The sequence below is a fragment of the Neolamprologus brichardi genome, chromosome 16 (genome assembly GCF_056152115.1).
Source record: "Neolamprologus brichardi isolate AB-2024 chromosome 16, ASM5615211v1, whole genome shotgun sequence".
NCBI lineage: Eukaryota > Metazoa > Chordata > Actinopteri > Cichliformes > Cichlidae > Neolamprologus > Neolamprologus brichardi.
The window spans coordinates 31,132,248-31,158,051 of NC_142119.1; the positions used below are offsets into that span (position 1 = coordinate 31,132,248).

A 25,804-nucleotide genomic window follows, 5' to 3' on the forward strand; every position below is an offset into this window, starting at 1 on the left:
AGTCTGTGAATTTACTCTATTGGTGTCATAGCCCCTGTAGGAGTTCAGAGTTAAGAGGTCAAGAGTTAATGTTTCCATTGTAACACCTCCAGATTTGACATAGAAACACTAATTTTTAACACTCGATTTTAACTACTATCATTTTACACCTCAGAGTTACATTAAAAGAATGTGACTCTACTTAGAGTAAAATTAACTCTAAGACTACTAACACCAAAACATTTAACACTTTTGAATTTGCTGTGTAACAACTGCAGCCAGCAGACAGTTGCAAAAAGGAGAATATATGTGCCGACGGTGATTCATTCTTGTAATACAGGCTTGAGAAATAAAGTTTACATTTTGGCATCGTCATGAAGCAACACTGCTGACTTTCTTTGCTTTGCTGCCATGGTTTCTGGCTGCAAAATAAAGACAACTGAAGTAGAAGTGCATTGTGGGTAAAATATAAAGGCTCCTATCCCCCTAAATACTCTGATGGCTGCTCAGAAACAATCAATTTAACACAAGGATCTTGCTGCGATTCCTAACCTGCCAATGATGTGCTTCCAAGGCCCTAATATGACCTAAAATAGAGTATTATATAACATACTATATATTAATATTAGTAATTTATTATTTCCATAACAGTAGTATACTATTTCACTTTGATTTTTATCATGATTAGTTATGATGATGGTGCAGGATGAAGATGTTCATATCTGACTGAAACACAAACAACAAACCAAAAACATCCCCTGAAGCTCACACTGAGGCATGCTTGTAAGCCAATCAAGTGCCAGCAGCTAAATCCATTTCGTCATATAGACATGATCAAAACAACCTGCTGACGTTCAAACTGAGCATTAGAATGGGGAGAAAAGGTGATTTATGTTAATTTTATGAACATGGCATGGTTGTTGCCAGGCAGAAACTGACAATCTACTATCATTTTCCAACACAAACATCTCTTGGGTTTTAAGAGAGCAAATATTCAATGAGTGGCAACAGTAACTCAAATGACCAACCACGATTACAACCAAGGGAATGCAGAAGAGTATGTCCAAGTGCAAATGCAGAATCTTGATGCTGATGGGATGCAGCAGCAGACGATAAAGCCAGGTGACACTCCTGTCAGCTAAGAACGGGAAACTGAGAGAACAGTTCACACAGGTTCAGTAAAACTAAACAACAGATGACTGGAAAAACAATTTCTGGTCTGATGAGTTTCAATTTCTGCTGCAACATTCAGATGGTCAAGTCAGACTTTGATGTAGACAACATAAAAACGCGGACCCATTCTGCCTTCATCAGCGGTTCCTGCTAGTGGTGGTCAAGTAATGGGTGGGGAATATTTTCTTGGCACACCTTCAGCCCATTAGCACCAAATGAGCTTTAAACACTCCAGCTACCCTGAGTATTGTTGCTGATCATGTCCATCCCTTTCCATGGCTGCCTCAAACAAGATAACACCGCGAGTTAACGAACAAAAGATTCACATCATGGATGCAGTGCACACATTTGGTGCAACTGTGTGATGCTACCATGTATAATATTATATGAACTGAAATCTTTGACGAATATTTCCAATATTTTGTTTAATGAAGAATTAAGTTCTTAATGAAAAATGAGGTTCACCCTGGACCTAGCAAGGTGTACCTAATAAAGTGAGCAGTGTGTGTACAGATGATCTGATATCGTCGTGTTGGTGTTGTTCCCAGATCATCATGAAAATGTTGTTCCAGGTTCAACATTGCAAGTGACCAATCACATTATTGTGACGTTATTCTTTTGCGCACCAACCCATTCGTGCATTTATGAAATTCCAATGTTGCAAGGACAATATCAATTCTGCTTAGCGTTTATTAAAGGGTTAGGGTTAGGGTCAGGGTTAGGGTCCGTTGATCGGCGGACAAAGGCGGTTTCTCGCAGCTTAAGTACAGTTTTTTGTTTTACGCCGGTTTTTCCCGAAGTCGCAAAAGTATGACATCACAACATTCTGATTGGTCACTTGCAATGTTGATCCTGGAACAACCTTTAGTATGATGATCTGGGAACAACACTAACACGAGGATATCAGATCGTGCATGTGTGTACAGTGATTGAAGATACAAAAACAATGGAAACCAAAGATACTACCACAGAAAGCAGTGTAAATTAAACTGCCTGTATCAGATCAACAAGAAGATTACTGAACACAGAGCAAGCGAACAGACTGAGAAGAAGGCAAAAAATGATCAAAGTGAAGATCAAAGGAGCTAAACGTAAGAGAGAGACAACAACTTCAAAATCAATGAAGAAAAAAACGAGCAAATAGAGCAACAGGAAGTTGTGTGATTTTTTTTGATGCAACAGTTTTTCTATTTTGTCTAACCATGAGATATCCATTGGAGAATCTTACCTTTTGGCCCCTGTTGGTTTTCACACACACTGTTTCTATGTTAGGCGGGCAATGGAAAAACTGTCAGGTATCCTCATTGGGTCTGTAAACATATGTGAGTCATGTTCTTCCTTTTCTATCACATTAAACTGATTTCATATCTGCATCTAATGGCAGGTGGTTCTCAATATTAAAGAAGTCATCTGAACGTCTTTGTCTGACAGAGAGTGGAAGCTTGTCGTGCAGAGGTGAACAGAGAATATCGGCTCACTCTTCTGTTTTATTTTCTAGCTCTCAATGTCGGAAAGGCTCAGATTATTGAGTCTCCTTAGAGTACACTTAGTTTAATAGTCTGCTTTAATACTCTGACATGTTACCCAACTCTCACTTCCTCTTCAATGGCAACCAAAGCACGTAGGCTTTATGTAGTCACAGGGCACTGATAATGCAGATATTAGCTGCTCCCCGTAGCCGAGCTTTACTTCGGTATTATGAAGACTTTATTACTAGTCATTCTGGGGGGAAAGGCCTGATGAAGACTGTCGAGTCAAAAGAAGAAGGCATCTTGTTAGTCTCCATTGCACATGACCTCATTTTTAGTGTTCGTGCTCACTAACACGTGTTTTGCTCGCTGCTCTTTGACAAAAGGCTCACAAAAATGTTGATCCTATTTGTACTTTTTTTCAGTCTCACGATCGGTAAGCTATCACCTTTTTATAAGACCATTTTCATTCAAAGCTGTGTGCGTGTTTGTGTACATGATGGAACTGTAACGTTTGGCTTATCTGAGAAGAAATTCGTTTTAAAGATAAGAGTATTTGGTGTTAGACTGTCACAGGATTTGAGGAAGAAGCAATCATTAACAGTTGTCCATTTTATTTTATTTTTTTCATTTTCAGTGGGTAATGCAACACTGGTGTATGTTAACACCACTATCGCCGACTCAGCAGTCCTCGAATGTAGCATGCAAAATAAAAATATCACGGACTGGAGCAATGTTCGTTTTTATTGGCAAGATAACAGGGATTTTGTGTTGTATTCCTATAATGAAGGAAGAAAGATGGCTGAGCATGTAAATGACTACTATAAACAGAGAGTCACAGCCTTCCCTCAGGACATAATTAGAGGAAATATCAGCATCATAATCAAAAACCTGACTCTTGAAGATAACGAAAGGACTTTCTGGGCTTTTGCGGCAGTCTTGGACGGCAGCGTGATGAAGAAATACCACCTGGAACACACACAGATCTGCCAAGTAACTTTACAGATAGGTGGTAAGAAAGGTTTTCAGTCTTTTTCACAAAAATAAGAAAGAGAAGTTATATTGTCATATAAATAAGCACCTACAGTCAGTGGAGATGACATTGATTTTATGCTATTGTGGTTAATGTAGAATGTGTAGTTTCCTCCTTTCAGGCTTTGCCGACAGTGACTATGCTAATATTTGCATTTAGTGGTTGTAATGATTATTAATTGGTAATCAAGTGACAGCTAGGTTCAAATCATTTTGGACAAAGACACAGTTTGTGTATTTTTGCTCTGTGCACAACCACAGTGGGTTTTAAATCAAACAGTCAAGATGTGCTTGAAGTGCACAAGCTATTCAGGAATTATATATATTCACCTCATCCAGCCGAAGGACTGATGAGGTTATGCCATTCTGAAGAATCTGGCATGAAGAATAACTACTCCTGTTAGAGTAATATTCACAATCTTTATTCAAAAAATTTTCAAAAAATGGAAATGGTCTTCTGTCCCCTTCTCTCCTCAGTTCCTTACCAGAATCCCAGGCTAGATGTTAATATGAAAACAATGACTGCTGTGTGCACTACCCAAGGAGGATTTCCTGCCCCTGAGATACAATGGGTCCTCCTCTATAACAGCTCTCATCAATCAGTAGAGTTGAGGAACATCCAGACTACAACGATGCAGAATTATCACGACCGCCTTTACAGCTCCCGCAGCACTCTACTAATCCCTGCAGGTCTTCACGAGGCCGTGAGCTGTCTCATCCACAACCCGACTTTGAACACGACAATGAGGGCCACCGACACTTTCAGCAAAGGTATGTTTGGCGCCATCCTGTGGACTGAGAAAAGTTAAACTGGAGATAGAGGGGATCTCACTAATTTCACATGTAATCTACATGCCAGTACATCGTCACTACATCATCACTCGAGGTTACGCAACATAATATTTGTGGTAGTGGTTTTTATTTTATACAATTTAATAAAATGGACAGTAAAAACCATATATCTTCTTTATATTCAGATATTTTGTATTTTCCAACTCTGATCACCTTTTCTGTGTTTAATAATTAACTGCAAAAAAATTTGATGAATGAAAGAATGAATAATTATCACATCAATGTCAAAACACTTTTATTCCAGTGGAAGTAGCGGAGGTGCTTTGAAGCCAGAACTATGAGTCCACTTATTGTAGCTCATTATTCTCTTCCAGTGTTAAAGCTTGGCCATCTTTCGACTTGCATGACAATGATTGTTCATTTAAAAGTATTTGAGGTGTATCAAAAAGAATCATTTTAATTCACAAGGCTATATTTTTTGCATCCCAAACGTATAAATGTGTCCCTCTTTCCCACACACAGAAAACTTGTCCACCTGATGTTACGCCATCTACCAGGAAAGCACGTGAAACTCACAAATCCCCACTTTCTGACAGTGCCTGTTTTAAATCAAGCATGATTCTCTTTGATACACCCTGTGTAACGCCCATTTTAATCTATTTGGTGCTGAAAAACAAATTCAACTAAAAAAGAGAGGAGGGAGTTTGCAGCTGTTATGAAGCTGAGCGGTTTCATAATCACCACTTTTGTTTTTGCAAACTAGACATGGTGAGCTCATATGCAGAAAGCTGTTAGCCACAAATAAGAACAAAAACAGCAGTTATTTCAACATCTCTGTCATCAGGATGTGAAACAGTAGGACCTCAAAACACTGAGTAACCTTTAAAGTTTCTGAGCTCTATTGTGTAGCTGTCATGGCAAGAATACTTATCACGATAAAATAAATGCATTTGTAGTTGCTGTTTGCCCAAAATTATAACTCATAATCAAAACAACGCTGGTATGAATCAGTCCAGAAAAATTACTAGCGCAAATCAAAGCATCTAAAGTACATTTTTAACAAGTTTGAATTATTAAATTATTAAAATTAGGAAACCACAAAAGGGTCCTCCAATATTCACTCACAAATTCAGGATATCAACCATTTTCTGCAGTTTTGCATTATCAGTGTTGCTTTTTGTCATATTTTTTTGTATTCTTTTTGCATCTGTATCACTTCATCTCCGGTCTCAGACTGAAATAGAACAACAACGATCTGTTCTCGTGCAGAGGAAATGTCATATTACGTGTCAAACACCCTCCCCATAGCTCAGAGCTTGAAGCAGAAAGTCACATTCAGTTTGAGACAGATTTCATCTTCAATTTTCGAGCAGCCCCACTGACTGAGACTCACTTACTCAGTCCTGTAATACTGACTTAAACTCTCATGCGACAGTTTTACCTCCTGTAGTTTCTTCCTGGAAAAAGAGACTTTTAAAGCTGATGTGGCTATTTCTGTTCTGACTCAGGGCACAAACATTTTAAAACCAGTATGGAGGTATGTGCAGAGATAAGAATCAGTCTAAGGCACAGGTGTCAAAAGATCTAGCCCCCAGGCCTGAATTGGCCTGGCAAAGGTTCCAAAACTGTCCTGCAGAATGGCTTTGGAAAATGTGAAGGAAGGGGAAAAAAATGTAACTGTAGTTTTATAGGTTTTACAGTTTTTCCTGCAGATAAAGACCCCCTCACAGCCATTCAAGTACTTAACAAGTAGTTATATGACAGAAAGGTTCCTGTTTTTCATCGTCTTCTGTAGAAATTTCAGTTAAGTTAACAAAAATTCCATGTTTTATGAATACAGGAAAGTATAGGTGGTGAACTACCAGAATTTCCTCTGTAATTTACACATTTATCATGTAGAAAGACTGAGATGTGCTGTTGAAATTGCAAGTTTTTATGTTATATTAGGCTCCCACTCCCACGTGACTTAAAACCAATAGAAAAATACTTGGACTTTTCTTTGTCCATTCAACGTTGCCAGGTTGCCCCTCAGACTGACCAGGAGCTCAGTGATACCCTGGTCCAAATCTGGGAAGTGATCCCCCAGGATATAAACCATCATCCAGTTATGAGCATGCCCTGATGTTGTCAAGCAAGCATGTTGGCCACGCCCACACAAGCTACTAATTGCCGTTTTGAGTTGCTGTAATTCAATTTAAGGAAAATGTAAATATAGCGCTTTTCTACTCTTCTGAGCACTCAAAGCGCTTTATACAACTTGTGCATTCACCCACGCACACTTTTTAAGTGCTTTCTGACTAACATTCACACATTCATATTCCAATGGATGCATCGGAGAACAATTTGGGGTTAGTATCTTGCCCAATATTTGGCATGCAGACTAGGGGAAGCCAGGAATCGAACCACCAACCTTCCGATCGGTAGATGACCTGCTCTACCGCCTGAGATTTAGCCCTTTGTAGGTACCCAGTCATAGCAGTAAAGAATGTGTGTTTTCAAAGTGTTCCTAATTTTTTCAGCAGTGCAGAATAGCTTACATGTTGGTGTGTCTCTGTCTCCAGGTGCTGCAGTGACGAGCTCCCCTGAATGTCTGATATCTGCTGCTGTGTTTCTTCTAACAGCTCTACACTGGCTGTGATTCACAGCAAAGGGTTTTTCTCTTTAGGATCTATCATGTTAAACAGGTGATATTTTAGGCTATTTACAGCATTTTCGATACAGAAACATAGATGAATGACATTCCCACATCTTTGCATACGTAACAGCCTAAAGGAAACAACTACTGTGCTTTATTGCTTTTCCAATTTTCATACAAGACTTACAGCTACATTAATCTGTCTGTTTCAGCCACCTGACATAGACTCATCCACCCATCCATGTTCTGCTGTTGGTGCCAGGGTCTGGTTTTGGTAATGGACTACTCCAGAGGAGTGATTATACCTCATGCTGAAAATACTTTGTGCCATGGAGACACTTCTACTATCCATAATTCAAACTTACAAGTTTAATTCTTTTGCATGTTTCACCCTACCTTTGCATCATTATAATCTCCTCCTGGTTGTCTCTTCAGCAGTAAGTAGAGAAAAAGAAGGGCAATCACAGGGCAAACCACTGTGGCGCACTGAGGGTGCAGACCGCCGTGTAACTAGCAATTTTTAAATGTTAATACTCTTTGTAATTTATTTTTCTTGACTTACTTGTTTTGTACTTCATTTGGTAGTGAAAGGTGTTCAGAGTTGGTTGGTTGGTGCTGGTGTGGGTTTCATAGAGTCCTGCTGTGTGCCAACAATCTTTTTTTATACTTTAGTCTTATTATTTATTCTTTTAGTCTATTGAAAGACAGTTAAAAGGAAATTATATTTCTAGTAAAATGTTTTCCAGAAATTTATTTTAAAACTCAGAAGAAGTTCCAGACAGTGTTAAAGTGGGATTGCCAGGTGGGAAATGACTCATTCAACATTTAGTCAAAAAATAATGTGTACTGTGAATTACAGTTGTCTTTCTGGACAGGCTGAGAACTGTGCTCTAGCTACATTTAGCTAAGAAGATGTAACGAGGGCTATTGGGGCTGCTTTCCAACCCCCAGCCTGCATGACACCAGTAAAAAAAAATACAGAATAACAATAATATCGAATACATTAGCTTCCCTTTAAACGGACGACTGAAACCTTTGAAACCAACTGTGAGCATCTGCTTTGTATCAGTCCAACATCCATCACTGTGAACTTTAATTTGCTGAAAGACACTTGACAACAAATTAAACAAACAAATCAATAAACATAAACATCGATTATGAACCTCAAATGTTCTGGAAATAAACATTTATAAAACACATCTACAGTCATTTGTCCCTTTTTTTTAATACCAATCCTTGTTATAAAACAAGCACAAGCATATCAGTGGATAGTTTGACACAGAAATATAGCAAAGGTTAATCTCACACATACACTGTATGTTTTTCCTATTGAACTAAACATGATTCAAGTATATCCCGTATGTGTGGTATATATTCTGGGGACATGCATTTCTGTGCCAGCCACCAAGCCAGTGTTTAGCTTAGCTAACTGTACGGTGCACCAGTTAGCACTAAAAACTGAAAGAAAGCTTAAAAAGATTTCTAAACTTCAGTTAGCATGTTTAGAAAATACAAGCAACACAGTTCCCCACATAATAGTTCATAGTACAACTGTACAAATTCTCTCTTCATAGCTGAGAAGAGGATAAATGAGTGAAAATGGTGGGATAGCTTTCCTTTCAACATCTTCAGTATGGTGGCAAGAGCTCCCCCTAAAGACCTCTACAGGCATAACTAATCAATCACAAACACCATTTCTCAAAATAGGCAAAAGTAGATCATTGTGCCAGGTTGTATCCCAGCAAACAAGGAAATTTTCCCCAAACATTCAATGTACCACTGGAGGTGAAAATCTGCAGCCCTGGAATGTCAGGGAAATTCATTTTTAGTAAAAATAACAGTTCAGAGGATGTTCTACGACCTTCAGTTTAACTTTATGCCATCCTCAGTGGAGGCTGCTCCCCTTTTCCCTCTCACAGCAGTGAGTGTCACTGTCACTGCTCCTATGGGAAGTTTTTACTGGGAGTACTACAAGTTTACCAAGACTACTATTAGACACTCACACCTTAAAACGTGGTTTCATAAGTCTCTGAATGCTGTACAAGCAGTTTCCAATGTCTTATCAACAATTTCTTAGCTTTATTTACCTACCCTCTATTGTAGTGGCAACAGACATGGCTTCCCAGCAGAAGCAACTTGTCAACAGTGATCCCATCCCATCCTCACTGTCCACTCCTATACGTCTAATTATTAATAATATCACAAAGCATTTGAGATTGATAATAGAAATTATTAAAAGTGACTGTCTCTATGTGCTATCTCTGTGACAGACTTGTGACCTGTCCCCACCTCTCGTCCTATGTTACCTGGGATAGGCTCCAAATCCAACCCTCCCTCAACCCTGAGAAATCTAAAAGTCAAGTTTAAGAGAATCAACGTGTAGATATTTTCTTTTCTTTGAAGATTTGTATATTTTAGAGAACTGAATAATATTATTAATCATGATAATTGCTGCAGAGTAAAATAGATGTTTTTATTACTCTTACAGGAGACAATTCTTACAGAACTAAAAGTTTTGTTTGAGTGGAAATTGGAGTTAAAGGAATTAAACATAAACATAAAATCCTGAAGTATGAAAATCTACACAAATAAACGCGTTTGTGAAGCCACCGTGTGTCCACCAGAGGTCGCCAGAGGTCGGGTTATGTGTTGCACACCGTCGGGGATTTTTGTTTTTTTCAGCATTGCCATGCGACAGACTTCCAAGTGCCAACATCATCCCTGCATCTACTGCGCCTGCGCACGACGATCCCATTCTTGTCCTGCAGGCAGCATTCCGGGTGGAGAGAGTGAGAGAAAGAGAGGCGGACATAGGAGAGATTTAAGGCCGAAGTGAGGATATTTACCCGGCGAGACGCGGGCTGGCTGTGAGGACGAGCTGCGGAGGTTATGGTGAGTAGAAGAAAGGGTGATGAAGCTGCTCCGCTTCGCCTCCTGCTCAGGTTTTCTCTTCTTTGTGCCGCCCCGGCTGTGGACTGACGTTTCATTGAAAGGTTGCTAGGAGGGCTAGCTGCAGCTTTTATTCCTATACACACCCCTGTCTGGCTCTCAGACCGAGGCCGGCCTGCTGTTTTATGGGGGAAAAGAAGGAAAAAGAGGTTCACGGTCAGCTGGGGCGGAGGAACACGGGCTCGGGGAAGGGGCGGGGGAGCGGGCTTTGGCTGGGAGCTGTCAGGGCTGCAAGGCTAGCAGGGGCTCAGCTAACGTTTGCACAAAAGCAAAGCGGTGTGTGTGTGTGTGTGTGTGTGTGTGTGTGTGTGTGTGTGTGTGTGTGTGTGTGAGAAATGAGTGGCCTGTTAAAAGTGGTGAAAATAGTCATGTTAGCATTGAAACAGTAAACAGGTGCGAAGACAGACGAATGAGCTTGTTCTATTGAATGGATGGATTACAGTCCCCACCTGACCCCCTCACTGTCAGCAGTTTTTATAAAAAATAACTTTGGTGTATTTGTATAATTCTACCCTAATACTGTGACAAATCTATCCAAATTAAAAGGCTTTTAATTATTTTCCCAGCATTTCTGAGCCCCCATAATTTCATAGGTACAGGAGATACTCAGATTAAACATTTGTACCTCCTTCAAGTGTCAAAATCAAATTTTTTCATCAGCATGATTCCTTCTGATTCCTTCAGCGGGATCTCTGTGATATCCAGGAACAGTAACGAACATTGGTAACCTGGATGTTTGATCTGTTTACAGATAGTTCAGTGGAGGAAATTCCCCCAAAAAGTGTGAGCTGGGTGTCTTACAATCACCAAGTAAAACTAGGCGTTTTCTTACTGCCCATTGTTTTGAGCAGCACTAGAAATGTTCTAATTTAAAAACTTGACATAACGATGATGAGTTAGATTTTAATCTCCCTTATAAAAACAAATATTAAGGGAAAATATTCTTTTGCTTTCATTTTCACTCTGAAGCTCTTGTTTTTTCTTGTGTTGTAACTCAAGCGTACCTTTTTCTTTTACAGCGGTGCATTTTGGCCCTTCCCTGAAAGCTCAAACTCACTCGCTGTTTAGTTCTGCTCGAGCTAAGATGAAGCTGAGAGCCACTTTCTTTAGCTGAACCTGTAGATTGACTGTCTGCAGCTGCCTTTGTCTCTCAGGCCTCGGTTATGGCTAATGTGTTGGTCATCGCTCAGCTGAACTGTGATGCCGATGCAGCCCCTCAACACACTGCTGTCTGCTGCTTAAAGCTAGTCTGCTGCAGTAGTTGGCAAATTGATTTAACACATTATTTACGTTTTAATACCACAGCGATGTTACAGTGCCACCTGTCAAAATCTGCAGCTCACCTGTGTGTGTGTGTGTGACGTAATGTTGTAAATAGACAAGGGTGAAAGTGAGCAGATGACAGCCGTGCTAACCTACACGTTTCAGTACTCGAATGCAGGAAGGAAAACTGGTTGTAAATCAGCAGGGTCAAATGTCGTATAGCCACGTGACCAGAGCGATGAGTAACGGTGTCCTTCACTGGCAGTGAGGTCACTAACCTGCAGGAAAAGAAGGGCTTTTGTGTCAGCTTATCACTTCCCAGTGTGGTCAAATTGAGTGCTCACAGCAGGCCAGGATGACCCTCAGGTCAAGTGATCATCTGAAACTGCCTGCAGCACACAGGCAGAGGGGAGCGTTTGGAAATGATGGCGTTCGAGTATCTTTTTTTAATCCATGCTTTGTGGAAAAAACAGACCATGGACTCAAACTGACAGGCCAATTTTAGCTGGTAGTGCTGAGCTGCACACACACATACATACACTTACACACAGCCTGATTGTCTCATCCTGTCATTTGTTTTAGCTATTTTAACTTCACTTTAAAAGCCGTGAAACAGGCAGACAACCTGCTCTGTGTCCTCACACTGTTTACCGCTGGTCCAATAAACAGAAAGTACTCAACATATTTACGGCACCGTGACGGTCATAGTCCAGCGAGTCTGGCTCGTATCTCTCTTCCTGAGGACACGCAGGTTAAATTTTCACCTGATAGAGGCTATGCAGGAATTCCTTCAAGTTTTATAAAGAGAAGGAATGGTGTGATAGAGCTGATTGGGAGTGTAGCTCCTGTGTTTGTGTTTTAATGATGGGGGCAGATGTGTGGTTGAGAGCAGATTTTCAGCTATCATGTTATTTTGTTTTTTTGTTTTTAACTCTCTGGAGTCCGATCCATTTCTTTCCTTGTGTTCACCCATATCTCATACATAAAGATGTGTATAAATTCAGTAGATAGATATATAGATATAGATGTATATTGCTTCAAGATCAAGATATCCAAAGAATGTCTAAGATGGATTTTGAATTTTTCACCAATTTATTCATAAATATGTTAAAAGGTTTATTGCTTTATTTTTTTACCCCAGCGCGTGTATGGAGGTTTAAAAACACTACAGAGGATGGGCATTTGAAGTAAAAATACTGTTTGGCATTCACTGGGAAGTATTTGGTTGTTACCACCCGGCTCTTGAGGCATAGCATAAAATGGAGGGTGAAGGCAAAATTAAAAAAAAAAAAAGTGGAAGTAATGTCCCTGTAAAGCCAAGCTAGGAGTATATTCATGGCAGAGAAACACTGCTGGCTGCATGAAGCCGGAACCTTTACTTTGAAACCAGCTAAGCCCCAAGATATGATCCTTCACATGGGAATCCATCCACTGGCTGTTAGAGGCAGCAAGCTACAAGGGGAAGGTCATCATCTTAATAATCTGGTCATATTTTGGAAAAGCTAAACATTATGTGCTTACAGTGTTTTGTTTTTTTGCAGTGGGAGATGTGTTTCTTTTTTTGTTGTTGGACAAATATGTAAATAAATGTGATCAATAATGGCCTGAAATAACCTTCCTTCGTTCTGTGTTTCCTTGCTCTTGCAGGGCAGCCCCGTTCAGTTTTGGGGACAGGTCATGGAGCTCTAAGCTAGCACTCTCCATCCATCTCCATCTGCTGCCAGAAGCGCCTCTTCCAGCCTGCTGCTGTGGTTTGGCTCCGACTCCTCTAAGAGAAGAAGAGGGAGGAGTAAACTTCCCCCAGCTGCTGTGCAGACACACACATGCTGCATTGCTGCCATTCCCCAAGCCCTGCTCCATCTATCCCGGGGGCACAGCCATTAACTTGCTAGCAGGCTAGCACTTGGCACAGAAAGAAGGCCTGCCCTGAGGGACCAAACACAAGCAGACTGTACTGTGGCCTCCTCCTTTTGTCCTCACTTTTCAGGCCATACCCACCAAGTGGAACTCCTTTTGTCCAGCTGTCACTCCCGCTGCTCTGAGCAGTGGAGGATTGCTAGCGATCAGTCAATCATACAGCCGGGCAGACTGAGGAAGCCAGAGGGCGTGTTTACCAGACAGCAGAATGATGGAGCCTAGCATGGAAAGCTGTCTGGCCCTGGTCCTGCAGAAGGACATGGGCCGAAGGCTGCAGGTTGGCCAGGAGATCATTGATTACATTCTGGACAAGGAAAAGTCCCATGACTTGGAGCAGGACCAGACAGCGCTGGACAAGATGGTTGATGGCATCGCCAGCTCCTGGGTCAACTCCAGCAACTTCAAGGTAAACTAGACTGATGTTTCAGGATGTGTCTGATGTGTCCTCCACACACCCCTCAGAGGATCAAGTAGCTTTATAATTCCTCACAGGTGGCGTAGTTTATTGGTGTAGTAGTGGTTAGTGTTACGGCCCTAGCAAGAAGCCTGTCTGCTTGTTCTTCATGCATGTCTGTAGATTTTCTTGCTGGGTTTCCTGCTTCTGTCTGAAGATACTTATGTGTAGATAATGGGAGATTCTCAGTTGGCTGTAGGTGTGGATATAAGTGCAAGAGGCCTTCGTTTTTTCTTTTTTAGCCCAAGATGGATAATCTGTGAAGAATGTGGATAGATGGATGGAATGAATTGATTCCCATTCGTTTTTTGTTTCAAGACCTTTTCACACTTAAAAGTCCAACCAGAATATAGGGTAATATATTTGTTTTTAATTCCTCTAAATCATTCTCATCTTTGTTGTTTATTTCACTTTAAATAGGAGCAGAAATTCTAAAAATGAGCTCCATGTTTTATTCAGTAAGTCATGAAACCAAGAAGAGAGACCACGAACTCTCCAGCCAAGTGTTTACTGAGCTCAGAGATCAGGTGTGCAGAAGATGAGAAGTTTCCTCATATATTTCAATACAATAAGAATTTTATTTTCATTTCCACCCCCTGCTGGTCATTAGAAAGAGAGAAGATTTGGTTTAGCAAAAGCTACATCCGTCTTTAATAAGCAGTCTGTGGGATTAAAGTGAAAAGTGTGAGGACCTGTGAACGTGCCTGCAGACAGACGTTTATCACAGCACTCATGTTTCTCTGCAAAAGAGCTTTTTTTCCCACAATTAACAGCCCATTTTCCACCCACTCAAACGCTCCTCTTCGAGCCTGTTGTATTTAACAGCGTGCTCAAGGTGTTTTTATTAGGAAATGTCTGCCATAGCTCACAATCAAAGCTGCTCATGTTTGAGTTGAAGCGACTTTATGGTTTTATGTAAAAGGCTGAGTCATGTAGGGGCGAATTATAACAGTTTACCTTCCGTGAATAACAGATTCAAATCAAAACTATTCCTTTTGTGTAGGAGGTGCACTTCCTTGTTATTGTGAACTCATAGAATCAGCTTTTGTAGTTTGTTTGAGCAGGAATTTTCAGTATTCATCACTGCAGCGCTGCAAGGCAAACTGTTCCTCAGACTAACATTATTGTTTCCCTTGCCCTGTAGTTGGATGGCATTCTTCTCTGATTGATTGGACTTTATTCTGGGAGTTCAATCCAGGGCACAGTTTTATCTGACCTGAAAAGCGATTCCATCAGCAGTTCATTCCGTGCCCAAACACTCATTGCTTTTCTCTGCCGTGGCTGTAAGAAGACATTGTTTACCAAAGCTCGGGTTTCATGTTGCGATATGCTGCTTAGGCTCTCTGCAGGCCTGAAAATGTCAGAGATATGTGCCTGAACAAAGCCAAGCCTGCCCTCGATGCCCTACATACTGCAGCTCTGCGAGGATGGGGAAGGACTTCACTTGTATTGCTTTTTCTGAAGTCTCATTGGTCCAGCGGAGCCTGATGGTGGTTTTTGTGTGCTTCAAATGACCACATCTGGCACTGCGATGGTTGTGCTGGGAGATGTCTGGTGCATGCCTGAGAGAAAGAGTTTGCAGTTTGGGGTTAGGAGTGTTTAATTCGCTGGTTGTAACTCAGATGGAGGGGCAGATATGAGGAGGCTGCTGCCAAACTACTTTTTTAAATTTTTTTTGTCCTGTCATGGGTCCAATTTCAGTGTTTCTCATTGCATACTCTGTACTTGAGCAAGCTGCACATGAATTGTGTGATTTGTTTTCATTTTGTCATTAAGATTTTACTATTATTTGCACTTGGTTCAAGTTGCTTTTATTGAAAGATGTGCTGAAGGGCAAATTAAGACTCGCAAAACCAAAAGTCAGCACAGTAATGGTTTTTATCTCAATTATCTTGTTTTAATAATTACAGACACCCAAAATTCTAACTGAAGTTAAAAGCTGGTTAATTGCACAGCCCTGATTGAGTGTCTCACACTGACTTTTGGTCCATGTTGGGCTGCAGTTGGTGATGGTGGTGCTAGTTCTATTCTGGAAATCCTCTGTTAGCTGGAGGATAACTCTATCCAGAGACTGCAGCAGGTGGAGAACCAGGACTACCAGCTGCAGAGCAACATGGAGGAGATGGAGTTTGTTTGAGGGAGGTGTAACTCTGTTATTTATTGTCACAAAGCATATAGAGTAGATGTGCTGTGGCCACATTCAGAATCTAATTCTGCAGTAAACACTGTGAAACTCCTCAGGAGGCACATAACTTTGCCTGAGAAGTGCATTATGGATAACAGTTAGGTGCTGACTTCCAATTGAACTGCACACAGCTCAGGTAGCTGCCTCACATTTAGCAGAGGGAAATGGTTTTCTTGTGTTAACCAGCCACGTTAACTGCTGATACATCATATCCCCTGCAGGGGAATAGAAGCTGTATATTAACTTCAAAGTGAAGTGTCATTCAGCTACACCCTCTCTGCTAATCGCCTGTCCCGTCTTTGATGATGTCAGCTGGTGGGTTTTCACTTCAGACACAAACAAAAGCCGACGACTTTTCTGTCCAGTCTCGTTTCTATGCGTTTGTTTGTGTCTTTGTAAAACTGTGATTTAGTTTCAACTAAAGGCTGAAAGCCTGAAGCATCTTCACCACAAAACACCCACCTGTGTTTGCTTTGTGCTGAGAAAGAACTAATAGGAGCTTGTATACGAGGACATAAAGGCAGATCCTGCTCTCAGAGACTGACAAAACACAAGCTTAGACACATTTCACCAACACTTAAAGCTAAGCTGATTGAAACCCCAGAGCAGGGGAGGCAGGGGAGCCATGTGATGGTGCAGACACAACATAAATGGCTGTATCTGTGGATCATCTAAACCACAAGGGAATTTACTTTGGGGAAAAGGAACAAAGTAAATTTTCTGCTTGTTTTTTGTACTTACACAAACTTGAGAAATGGCAAGAATGAGAAAAACGTAAAAAATGTCATTGGTGCCTCACTGCCGGCCTGTAAGACAAAGCTGCACAAGAGCTGATCCTGCAAACGTGTCTCCTGCACGGTTGAGCAGCATCACAGGTGACACCAGGCTGTCGTAGCGATGACTTTGAGCCTCATCAACCCAGAAACCGTCACTGCCGTCAGCTTCAGTCCCACTCCCACCTCTGCATGGCGGAGAGCGAGGCAGAGGAACGGAGGCATGATGGACGGTTACAAACAGGACACCAGCTCGTCTCCTTGAAGCAGGAAGTGTGAAAAAGGGATGGTGGGTGGAGGCTGTAGCGCAAATCCCATCCTTGTTTATGGTTTGTTTTCCCCACAGTTTTATGTTTCTGCTTGTGGCGCAAAATCCATCAACAGTAAAAGTGCAGAACATTCATCCTAATGCACAACCTAGACAGGCGCTCCTTGAATTCATAAATTACATTAATTTGCCTCTTTTTTTTAATTATAATTTACTAATTTGGTTTTCATCGGAATACTATTCAAAAATGATTGCAGTTCCCTAAAAAAATATCTTTGAAGCATGATAGCTGCCTGAAGTTTTCCAAAAATCATGGTTTTTGTTTATATTTTTGTTTTTGATATTGTTTTTTTTTTGTTTTGCTTTGTTTTTGTTTTTTTAAGAGCTAGGTGCACTTCCTTTATCACACAAGGCAGTGGAAATGAAAACAAACACACCATAAATGTGAAAGAAATAAACTGACGTGCTGATTGATCACAGGGGAACTCTGAGGATTAGTCTGAATCTTCAGGTGACTGTGACACAGCCACCACATTAAGCATGAATCTATCCGGAGCATGAGGACAATCTCCTCGGTCCGGCCTCCTTGTGATGTCATATCTCTGCCTCCACGCTTCTGTTGAGATGATTCAGCAGCTGAAAGCCCAGCTGGAAGGATCCTGTTGACCTGGCACACCCGGACACAAAGAAAAGACACACACACACGCGCACAAGTAGGATATTTTCTTCAGAAGGTGTCTGTCATCTGCCAGTGTGACTGTTCTTGTTTGAAATTGCAAGTGCATGAATCACAAAGTCACTCAAAGAGTCAGAAAGGCCTGATGTTCATGCATCCTGCACATCACAGTCTGTTATATCCAGAAACAAGAATATACTGGATATGCTGTCAGATAAGATAAGATAAATACTGTACAGGCTGAAAGTCCCCCTGTAAGATTAGGATAAGGAGCACACACTAGTCCTCTGTCTGTGAACTTGTTCGAGTCTTTTGTTTGGTTTGAAAAACAGAGCAGAGTTGCTTTAGAAACAGTTTCATTTTGCTCTAAGAATATTTGTTGAGCCGCCTCGAGCTGTATGCTGTTGGTGACTTTAGCACAGACAGAGAGAGACACTGAACTATAAGTCTCTGGGAGAATTCAGCTGCAGCAAAGATGATGGAAAAAGGGAAACTTGCAGGACCAAAAAAGCTGTTTAAAATCTTGTGTTTTGTGCAAATACAGGAAACTTTTAAAGAAGATATTCTTCGATTTGCCTGATGATTCTGAGCATGCATCGAGCCGATGGGGATCCCTAGCCTTAAGTTACTTTTTGCTAAATATGTGCGGTATATTGGAATTAAGGCATTTTAAAGTTCCTGAATTTCAGACTCCTGCACCTTGAAACCAGGGAAAACCAGCTTTGGCCCAGCTAGACCTTTAATCATAATGTTGATGATCACGCAAGCTGAAAATTCAGCACTTCCTTTGTGTTTCCAGTAATGCATTTTGGTCTTCTGATGATTTACCTGTTTGTCTGAAGAGTCTCTTTCAACACTTTTGCTTTTCAAATTAAGGCGTTTCCAAATAACGATGAGCCATAATAAGAATTCAGGCTCAAAATTAGGTCTGAAAATTAAGAATAATTATAACTAAACTGCAAAACTTGAGAGATAAGTTGATGTAAAAATCTGTTCAAAGGACTGTATCCTGCAGAGATGTGATTCAGCCTCAACGTGCATCTTATCCTGACAGTTAATCCTGCAGAAGTCATATAAAAGATATTTTTATCTACTTTTTAATCTTGCAAGAAATAACCATTTAACTCAATCAGATATTTTTTAAAAAGTATTTATTCGAAATGACCTTTTGTGGATCAGCTTCAGTATCATCAGGGAGCGGATCTTGTTTAATTCCACAACACATTCTGGGAATTGATTAGAAATCTCTGTTATATTCCCGACTAATATCCTGCCCCTCTACACGGAGTGTTTTCCTCTGATCTTGACCTCACAGCTAACCCGTATCTCATGTTTACTGTCTAAACAAAAGATAAGCGCAGAATAAAAGCACACAGAGTGAGTGAAAGCTGACATTTAGTTAAGACGACTATAAAAGACTGTAAAGCTCTTTCTTGAAACAGCTGCCTGGTATCAGAGGCATCCCCACCAAACCTCCATTTATGGCAAATGAATCCATCACCCTCTCCCCCTTCTACCCCTCTCTCTTTCTCTAACTAAATAGTTTCCACATTAGCTGCCAAGTGATCGGGACGCTGCCTGTGTTCAGCTGACATCATGAGTAAAAGCCACAGGATCACAGGAAAACCTGTTCTGTGGTTTCAAGAGGACACATTCTCTTCTCTTTGGTTGTTATTGTGTTGTTTAAACAGAGTCAAAGCAAATGCATTTTACTTCCTCGTGATCGATTAGTGGAGGTAGGATCAAAGCAGCACTGACAGGGAAGACGATTTGATGTATGACTTGTATTGTATTTGCTGTGTCGTGAGAAGAAAGGATTTAATTGTCATTTAAAACAGAAACTTGGAGCTTTGTGTTTTCCGAGGAACAAAAATGATTTCAATCAAAGAAGTGTTCCTTTTAAAATACCTTTCTTTCTTTTTCCTTTTTCTGAAGTACTTGACAAATGAAACAAGTTCTTTAATAATTACTTTGTGAGAGCGCTGGGCTGGGTGATTAAATAAACTAGAATTTCAGGTGTGCGTTTGGCTTCCAGAAAAAAACAAGATAATTTGGATTAAAAACAAATACTCTTTTGCATTTGTTTTGCTGTTGTTTTTCTCCTTGGAGAAAGCATGCACAAAAATCAGATCCCTCCCAAATACTGTGAACACTTACGTTCCTGTGCACGAACTCCATCTCTGATTTACTCGATCAATAACGCATCTCTATGACATCGTTATTCGTGTTTCTGTTTGAATGACAGCAAAGAGTTCATTCACTCACTTGTTCACATGTACACACACCAACGCACTTTTGGATTCGTGGCTAAATCTCTTTATGGAAAACTGACCAGGATCATTGAGTGCGTTTACCGGGGAAAACTTTCCGACTGAACCGGTTTCAGCTCTGCAGAGAACTTTGGATCCTTTTTAAATGTTAATCTCCGTTTAGTTTGTCAAGATGTGTGCAGAGAGAGCTCAGAGGGGGAAACTGCAACACAAAAAAGAGACAAAAATGAAGGAAAAGACAAATCCACAAAACAAATCCTACATTTCTTAAGTGTGAAAGCAAAGGGCAGGTGTTCTTTTATAAGAGCTTTCTGAAATAACCTTTTCATATCTTCATTGATGTTTCTCTGTGGTAAACAGACTTTACCACCGTTAAGTACTGTTACAGTGTCACGCTGACCCGTCTTAAATTTTGAGGCTTAACCCAATTACGGCCACACCACCACTGCAGCAAACATCACATAAAGGACTAATTCTGTCGTTAATCCCAGACTTAAACCGTGTCCTCGGTAATGCTGAACAGAAGACTGACGGGCAACACAACACAGCTTTTATTAAAAAAAAGAACAATAATAATAATAATAAAGGGACCGCAGTTTGAAAAAGTAAGAAATCAGGTATTTAAACTCAAAAAACATCAGCAGGGAAACTATGAATAACAAAATGATTCTAATAAATCCATGTACAGAATCCACATAATTGTCCTTTTACCTTGATGAACCCTAATAAACCAAACCAGGAATATTCACCATTAATGCCGTCAGGATTAAGGTTACCATTCAACGGTATTAAAGCTGAACCCAGCGCGGTATCTGCTTAATAAACCCAAATCCTTCAGACTGTGTGGAGTTTGGCTTAAAAGCTCTTCAGGTTTTTGTTTGGACAATTCTGAGTAAAAAGAGTTTATCTTCATATGATGTTTTTTTTTTTTATGAGATATTTTCCACAAACTACAGAAGGGAGAAAACAAAGTTAATGACAACAAGTGCTTAGAGCACCATTTGAACCCCTCTCCGACATCCTGAGCCTATCCGGTCTTTAAGTGATGACGCGATGAATCCTGCTTCCGGGCCCAAAGTACTCTGCATTTAATAAGGCTGTTGTGTTTTTAACATGTTTTAATGCTTTGTATCTTGTTCTATATAATCTCAACAAGCCCCTAAAAACAATCAGTGATCCCTGACGGCTTCTCTCGGTTTTAATTACCACCTTCCTGTCCTTTAGTAGATTATAGAGGCTTTTTTTTCTGTAAAAGTTTTGGTAATTTTGTAATGTCATGGATGACATGAATTTTTCTAATGATGCTTAAATGTTAAAGAGATTAGCTACTGTGAATAAATAAGCTTATTCTAATGGGGTCAGGTGTCAGGCTAGTAGATGGAGGGATGGACCTTCTAATGTTCTGAAGCACTAAGCATCCTTTTCATGTGTTCGTTACTCATCAGTTTAGTTATCGTGTCTGCAGTCCTGTTTTTAGCCCTGTGAAACCCGCCTCTCCTCTTATCTAAACGAATCGCACAGTGTTGGAGATGTTCCTCTTGTGCACCACTGTACCGTCCCCAGCAGCAGCTGTAAATGCCTTTCTCCTGCTTCCCAACCCTCTGCCAGGAAAACTCTGTCCTGTGGGAGGGGGAACCCTCTGTAGCCCAAACGTAATCTGCTCTCTTCTTTAATCTGCTCAGCTTGAGGATTTTTTTCCCCCTTTTTCTCTCAGATAAGCTAACGTTTCCATGTGTGATTCAACCCCCCAGTTTGTGAAAGACAGTCTGATTTCACCCTGCTGCTGTCTTGCTGAATCCTCCTCGATGTAAATTGAATTTGAAATTCTGTCCAGTAAACAATTAGTTGGCAGTTAATGAGCACGACAGTCTGGCAGATAGACATAGAAGAGACTACTGAGTCAGCTCAGCCTGGTTTGGTTTGCCTTTGTCATTATAACATACACAGAGTCTTATCAGCAGCACAGCAGCCTGAGGATTCGTCCCTCAGAGTTCGTCCCTGCAAGTGTGTTTAAGTTGCTCAGTTGCATTGCTGTTAGGACTGCCACAAACGATTATTTTGATAGTCGACTAGTTTTTCATTTCATTATTTTTGTGATTAGTCGACTAATCAGATCGTGCATCCATCGAACAAACAAAACATACAGCTTATTGCACCAGCATGCATCTCCTCTTATATAACTATCATTAGCTTACAGCTTGAAGAAAAGTATGTGCTAACTAAAAATAAAGACAAGATGATAGTTTATTAAACTTTTAATGAAATTTGCGGATTGTCTCAGTGGAGTTTAATAAACTCAGCCGTCTGCTCCTTGCTATCCAAAATACAACAAGACATTGGAATAAATTCTACCATCTCACACTTTTGTTTAATCAGTTTTCTGTTTGACATTTATTCAGCCAGTTGAAAACTATAACTTAATCTCAGCCAAACTGATTTACTCAGGAACAAATAAAATACTGAAAAAAACTGACTTATAGATCATGTTTAACCTGAGTAGCGAAAGACCAAGTCGGGTCTGAAAACGATGCACCAGGAGTTCACTGTTCTTGCCGGCTTTAGTGAGCTTGAACCCCCGGCTAGCTATCGAGCTGGTGAGTAACAGACATCTCCGGAATTTTTTTTGCAAATATGAGATGTCTTAATAAACTGAGCAGATATTTGAAGTTTACGCAGCTACGTTCTCGCCTGAAAATATCTGAAAAGTTTATTTTGTGACCCAGAAAGAGTAATATTAAAACGTGGCAGGCACCATTGTTGGAAACTGGAATTGGCAGGGCCGCGCTATGAATTCTGGGTTAGTTGGACCACGAAGGATACACCCGACCCATCCTTGAAAATATGGGGAAAAGGAGGACGCATTTGTCGGCCGTATTTGGAGCAGTCTACGAATTTGGACAGCCTTCGTCGTGTCGCTGTAACATAATCGGCCTACAAGTGCGGCGTCCGAAGGATGCGGCCCATGAAATTGGACACAGCTACGATACCGGAGACTGCTTCTTCTTCTTGTAGATGCATTGCTGCCATCTTCTGTTTCACTCCGTTATTACACTCTTAAATCCTACTACTTATTCCTGTGTCTTTCAGGATCTTACAAAGCCTCAACTGACTCGTTGACTATTAAATTAATCATCGACGATTTTGATGGTCGTTGTAATCGTGACTAGTCGACTAATCGTGGCAGCTCTAATTGCTGTGAGTAGTTTAAAAAGGTGCTTCGTATGACCCAAAGTTTGTTGAAGCTGTTTTCACGCACGCTCTTTCTGAGCTTTTCTAACCTGATAGAAGCAAACACTGTTCAACAGATTAATTCAGATCAGTCGGCCTCCTGAGTAAAGAAACAGTGTGGCTTTAGATGTAAACGACATCCAGGCGGCTTCCTCAACTAAAGCACACCCGAGTATTTGCAGTACTGAGAACACATCGCTCTCACTAATTTTAGCTGGGGAAAAAATGAGCTGAAACCCAAACAGTTTTTCATATCAGGCTGTAAACATGTTCACTTTTGCTGTTTTCAGACATTTTAACCCCTTAAAACCGATCGGAGCGGGCACGCTCCGTTTTGCGTAACTATTTTTAAATCCCGGTAGCTCTGCAACCACGTGAGCTAGCGCAAAAAATTTTTTTGCATATGAAACCGGAGGAGTTGTACTTACATCTTATGCCATCAGCTTGTCCTCGGTCACGGTTTCCTTCCACATATAGCTTTGCAAAAACTGCATAAAAAGCACTTGCAGCAACAAAAACATAATATTCCAGAAACACGCTTTGCCGATCCGATCAGTTGTTTGTAACACTTCCTACGTCCATCAGCACGAACTATCGCATGTCCGCCATGACCTGCCCGAAACCGGAAGTGACGTCATTTTCACGGAAATGTAATTTTTTACCACCAGGGCCTCATGAGCCTATACTGGTGTTTTTAAAAGTTATCTTTGACTTTATGACTTTCTGTGTCGTTTCTGGGATGCTTAGGACTCATATTGCACTGCTGGAAATAGTTTATTTTGATGCACATGCTGCTTTTTTGCAAATTTGCATTATAATATTTATTTTCGTTTTTCCTGCAGTGTATAAAAATTGGTGTATTTCAAAAATAAAACTATGAAGACACTCAAAATAAATTTCCTGTGGTGGGAAACTATTTTGTGCAACTTTTTTGTATTTACAGTTTTGAGGGATAAGCCTCTTCAATTTCTCTAACTAGAAATATATGTTAAAAAAACAAAAACGATTTTCAATTTTTTTGTAGTTTATTGCACTTTTTTACAATTTATGTAATTACTATGCACTTAATGCAGACATATTATTAAAATCTGGGCTATAACAGTTGTATTGATGTATAGCAACTTGAAATGCTCCCCAAAATGGCTCCACAGCATGTAAAAATATAATATAAGCTCTGGTGGACTTGGTTGTATGGTAGGTCTTAAAGGGTTAACATGGAAGTCTATGGAACTGATTCAGCAGAAGCTTGAGCCTCATGAGGACATTAGAGGAACTGCACCTTTTTGTGCTACAGCTTCATTTTATGACCTCGGGGGTTGCCGCTCGTTTGAGTCACTCTCAGCTCTCTTTAACTATTTTAAACTTCTCTGACATCAGGACTCTTTGTGTTCCCACTATTACTCCAGTTCTTCCACCACCCAACTCAAAAAAAAAAAAGGTTTAAACTAAAAAAACTGTATTGCTAAAAAAGTTAAGAGAACAATAAAATAATCTTAAAAAATGAAATGAAATGTGTGCTGGGTAGTTTGTTCATTGGCTAATCAAACCAGTGTAGGTCAACAAATAGTCTGATGGTGACATCTAAGAGAAATAAGGCTCAGCAAAATTAAATAAAACAAGGAAGTAAACCACTTAAAGGTTGATGAGAGCCTTGCAGTAATGCAGCCATCTTACTTTGTCTTCCAAAAATTATCAGCTGGCATCGCGCTGAGTGCGCAGTCACACCTGAGGGCGTGCAGATAAAGCACTCACTGAGCCAGCCACCTTAACCACGTCGTCCTCCTGCCTAGGAGGAAGTTGGAGTGTGTTAAAGCTGTAAGAAAAGAGGCCTTCTCTATGTTTGTTCCTCATAATCTATCCTTCAGGCACTGATCAGCTGAACGTCAATGAGTTTGTTTCATTTGAAACACTGACATATTCAAAGTGGTTCTTTATGTTCCTAAAACTGGAATAAACCTGGTTTCATACGTCTGACTTACAGTCTGTTTTTTAATGATCTTTGTATATTTTCAAACGTACACGTGAAGCAGATTTATAGTCGAAGCCGGAGAGGAAAAACATGTCTGAGAGAGATTCAAAGAAGAAATGAATAAGAAATATATTCCCATTTGTTTATGTGGCTTCATAAACAAATGGGAAGATTTCAAATCATTTTCGGTGGAAGCCAGTGTAGCTCTTTGGCCTGCCTCCCAACAAAAACACATTCACGTAACGACCTGCCAAATCTACCCTGTCCTAGAAGTATAATACTGTCAGAACTATTTTTGCATTTTACTAAGAATTAATCAATCAATCTTAGTTCTTGATTGCTAAAAGAATCGATAGCAGCAGCCCTAATTGGATCGTGGCGTAGGAACTGTTTTAGAGTTTCTGAAGTGGGACATAACAGAAGAAGTTTGAGAACCGCTGCCTTAAACACAAACTCAGGTAGCAGCTGAATGCAGCTCTTTTCCATTCGTACCTACTCGGGTCGGCTCAGCACGCCTCAACTCGTTTTCTTTCCCCTTACCAGTTACCTTTTTCTAGTACCTACTTTTTTTTTTAATGTATTTATTTATGCAAGTTTCAAAATTTTCACACATTCACAAACAGCGGGACAGAGGAACACAGACAATAAAGACAATAACAACAAAAAAAAAATCAAAAACAAAACACAGGAACAAACAAACAAACAAACAAAAACCCACAGCAACAAACCCCACAACAGGGTACACGGCCAGCACTTATTAAGACAGCAGAGA

The 25,804-nt window shown here is 40.4% G+C and overlaps 2 protein-coding genes across 4 annotated transcripts in view; both read left to right on the forward strand.

Annotated features, from left to right (window-relative positions):
- The first annotated feature begins 3,008 nt into the window (after positions 1-3,008).
- LOC148098319 (CD276 antigen homolog) lies at positions 3,009-7,083 on the forward strand. Of its 3 annotated transcripts, XM_087829940.1 has the most exons (4): positions 3,009-3,057; positions 3,259-3,633; positions 4,131-4,424; positions 7,007-7,083. In XM_087829940.1, the coding sequence occupies exons 1-4, from the start codon at positions 3,018-3,020 to the stop codon at positions 7,081-7,083; spliced, it is 786 nt and encodes a 261-aa protein (XP_087686066.1). In that variant the 5' UTR covers positions 3,009-3,017. The 3 variants fall into 3 exon arrangements, 2 of the variants coding, with proteins under 2 accessions (XP_087686066.1, XP_087686065.1); XM_087829939.1 differs by lacking the exon at positions 3,009-3,057 and having other exon boundaries at positions 3,405-3,633; XR_015716590.1 differs by lacking the exons at positions 3,009-3,057; positions 3,259-3,633; positions 4,131-4,424 and adding an exon at positions 6,824-6,903 and having other exon boundaries at positions 7,007-7,028.
- A 2,742-nt stretch (positions 7,084-9,825) lies between these two features.
- Positions 9,826-25,804, forward strand: part of clasp1a (cytoplasmic linker associated protein 1a) — a 109,059-nt gene continuing 93,080 nt past the window's right edge. The window contains exons 1-2 of the mRNA XM_087829653.1: positions 9,826-9,972; positions 12,940-13,615. Coding sequence (XP_087685779.1) covers positions 13,418-13,615 — 198 coding nt within the window. The 5' untranslated portion in view covers positions 9,826-9,972; positions 12,940-13,417. The remainder of the gene's footprint in view (positions 9,973-12,939; positions 13,616-25,804) is intronic.

Coding starts and splice junctions, on each gene's coding strand:
- LOC148098319 (XM_087829940.1), top strand. CDS start 3,018: ATGTTGATCCTATTTGTACTTTTTTTCAGTCTCACGATCG. Junction 3,634..4,130: donor AGTAACTTTACAGATAGGTG/GTAAGAAAGGTT, acceptor TTCTCTCCTCAG/TTCCTTACCAGAATCCCAGG. Junction 4,425..7,006: donor CACCGACACTTTCAGCAAAG/GTATGTTTGGCG, acceptor CTCTGTCTCCAG/GTGCTGCAGTGACGAGCTCC.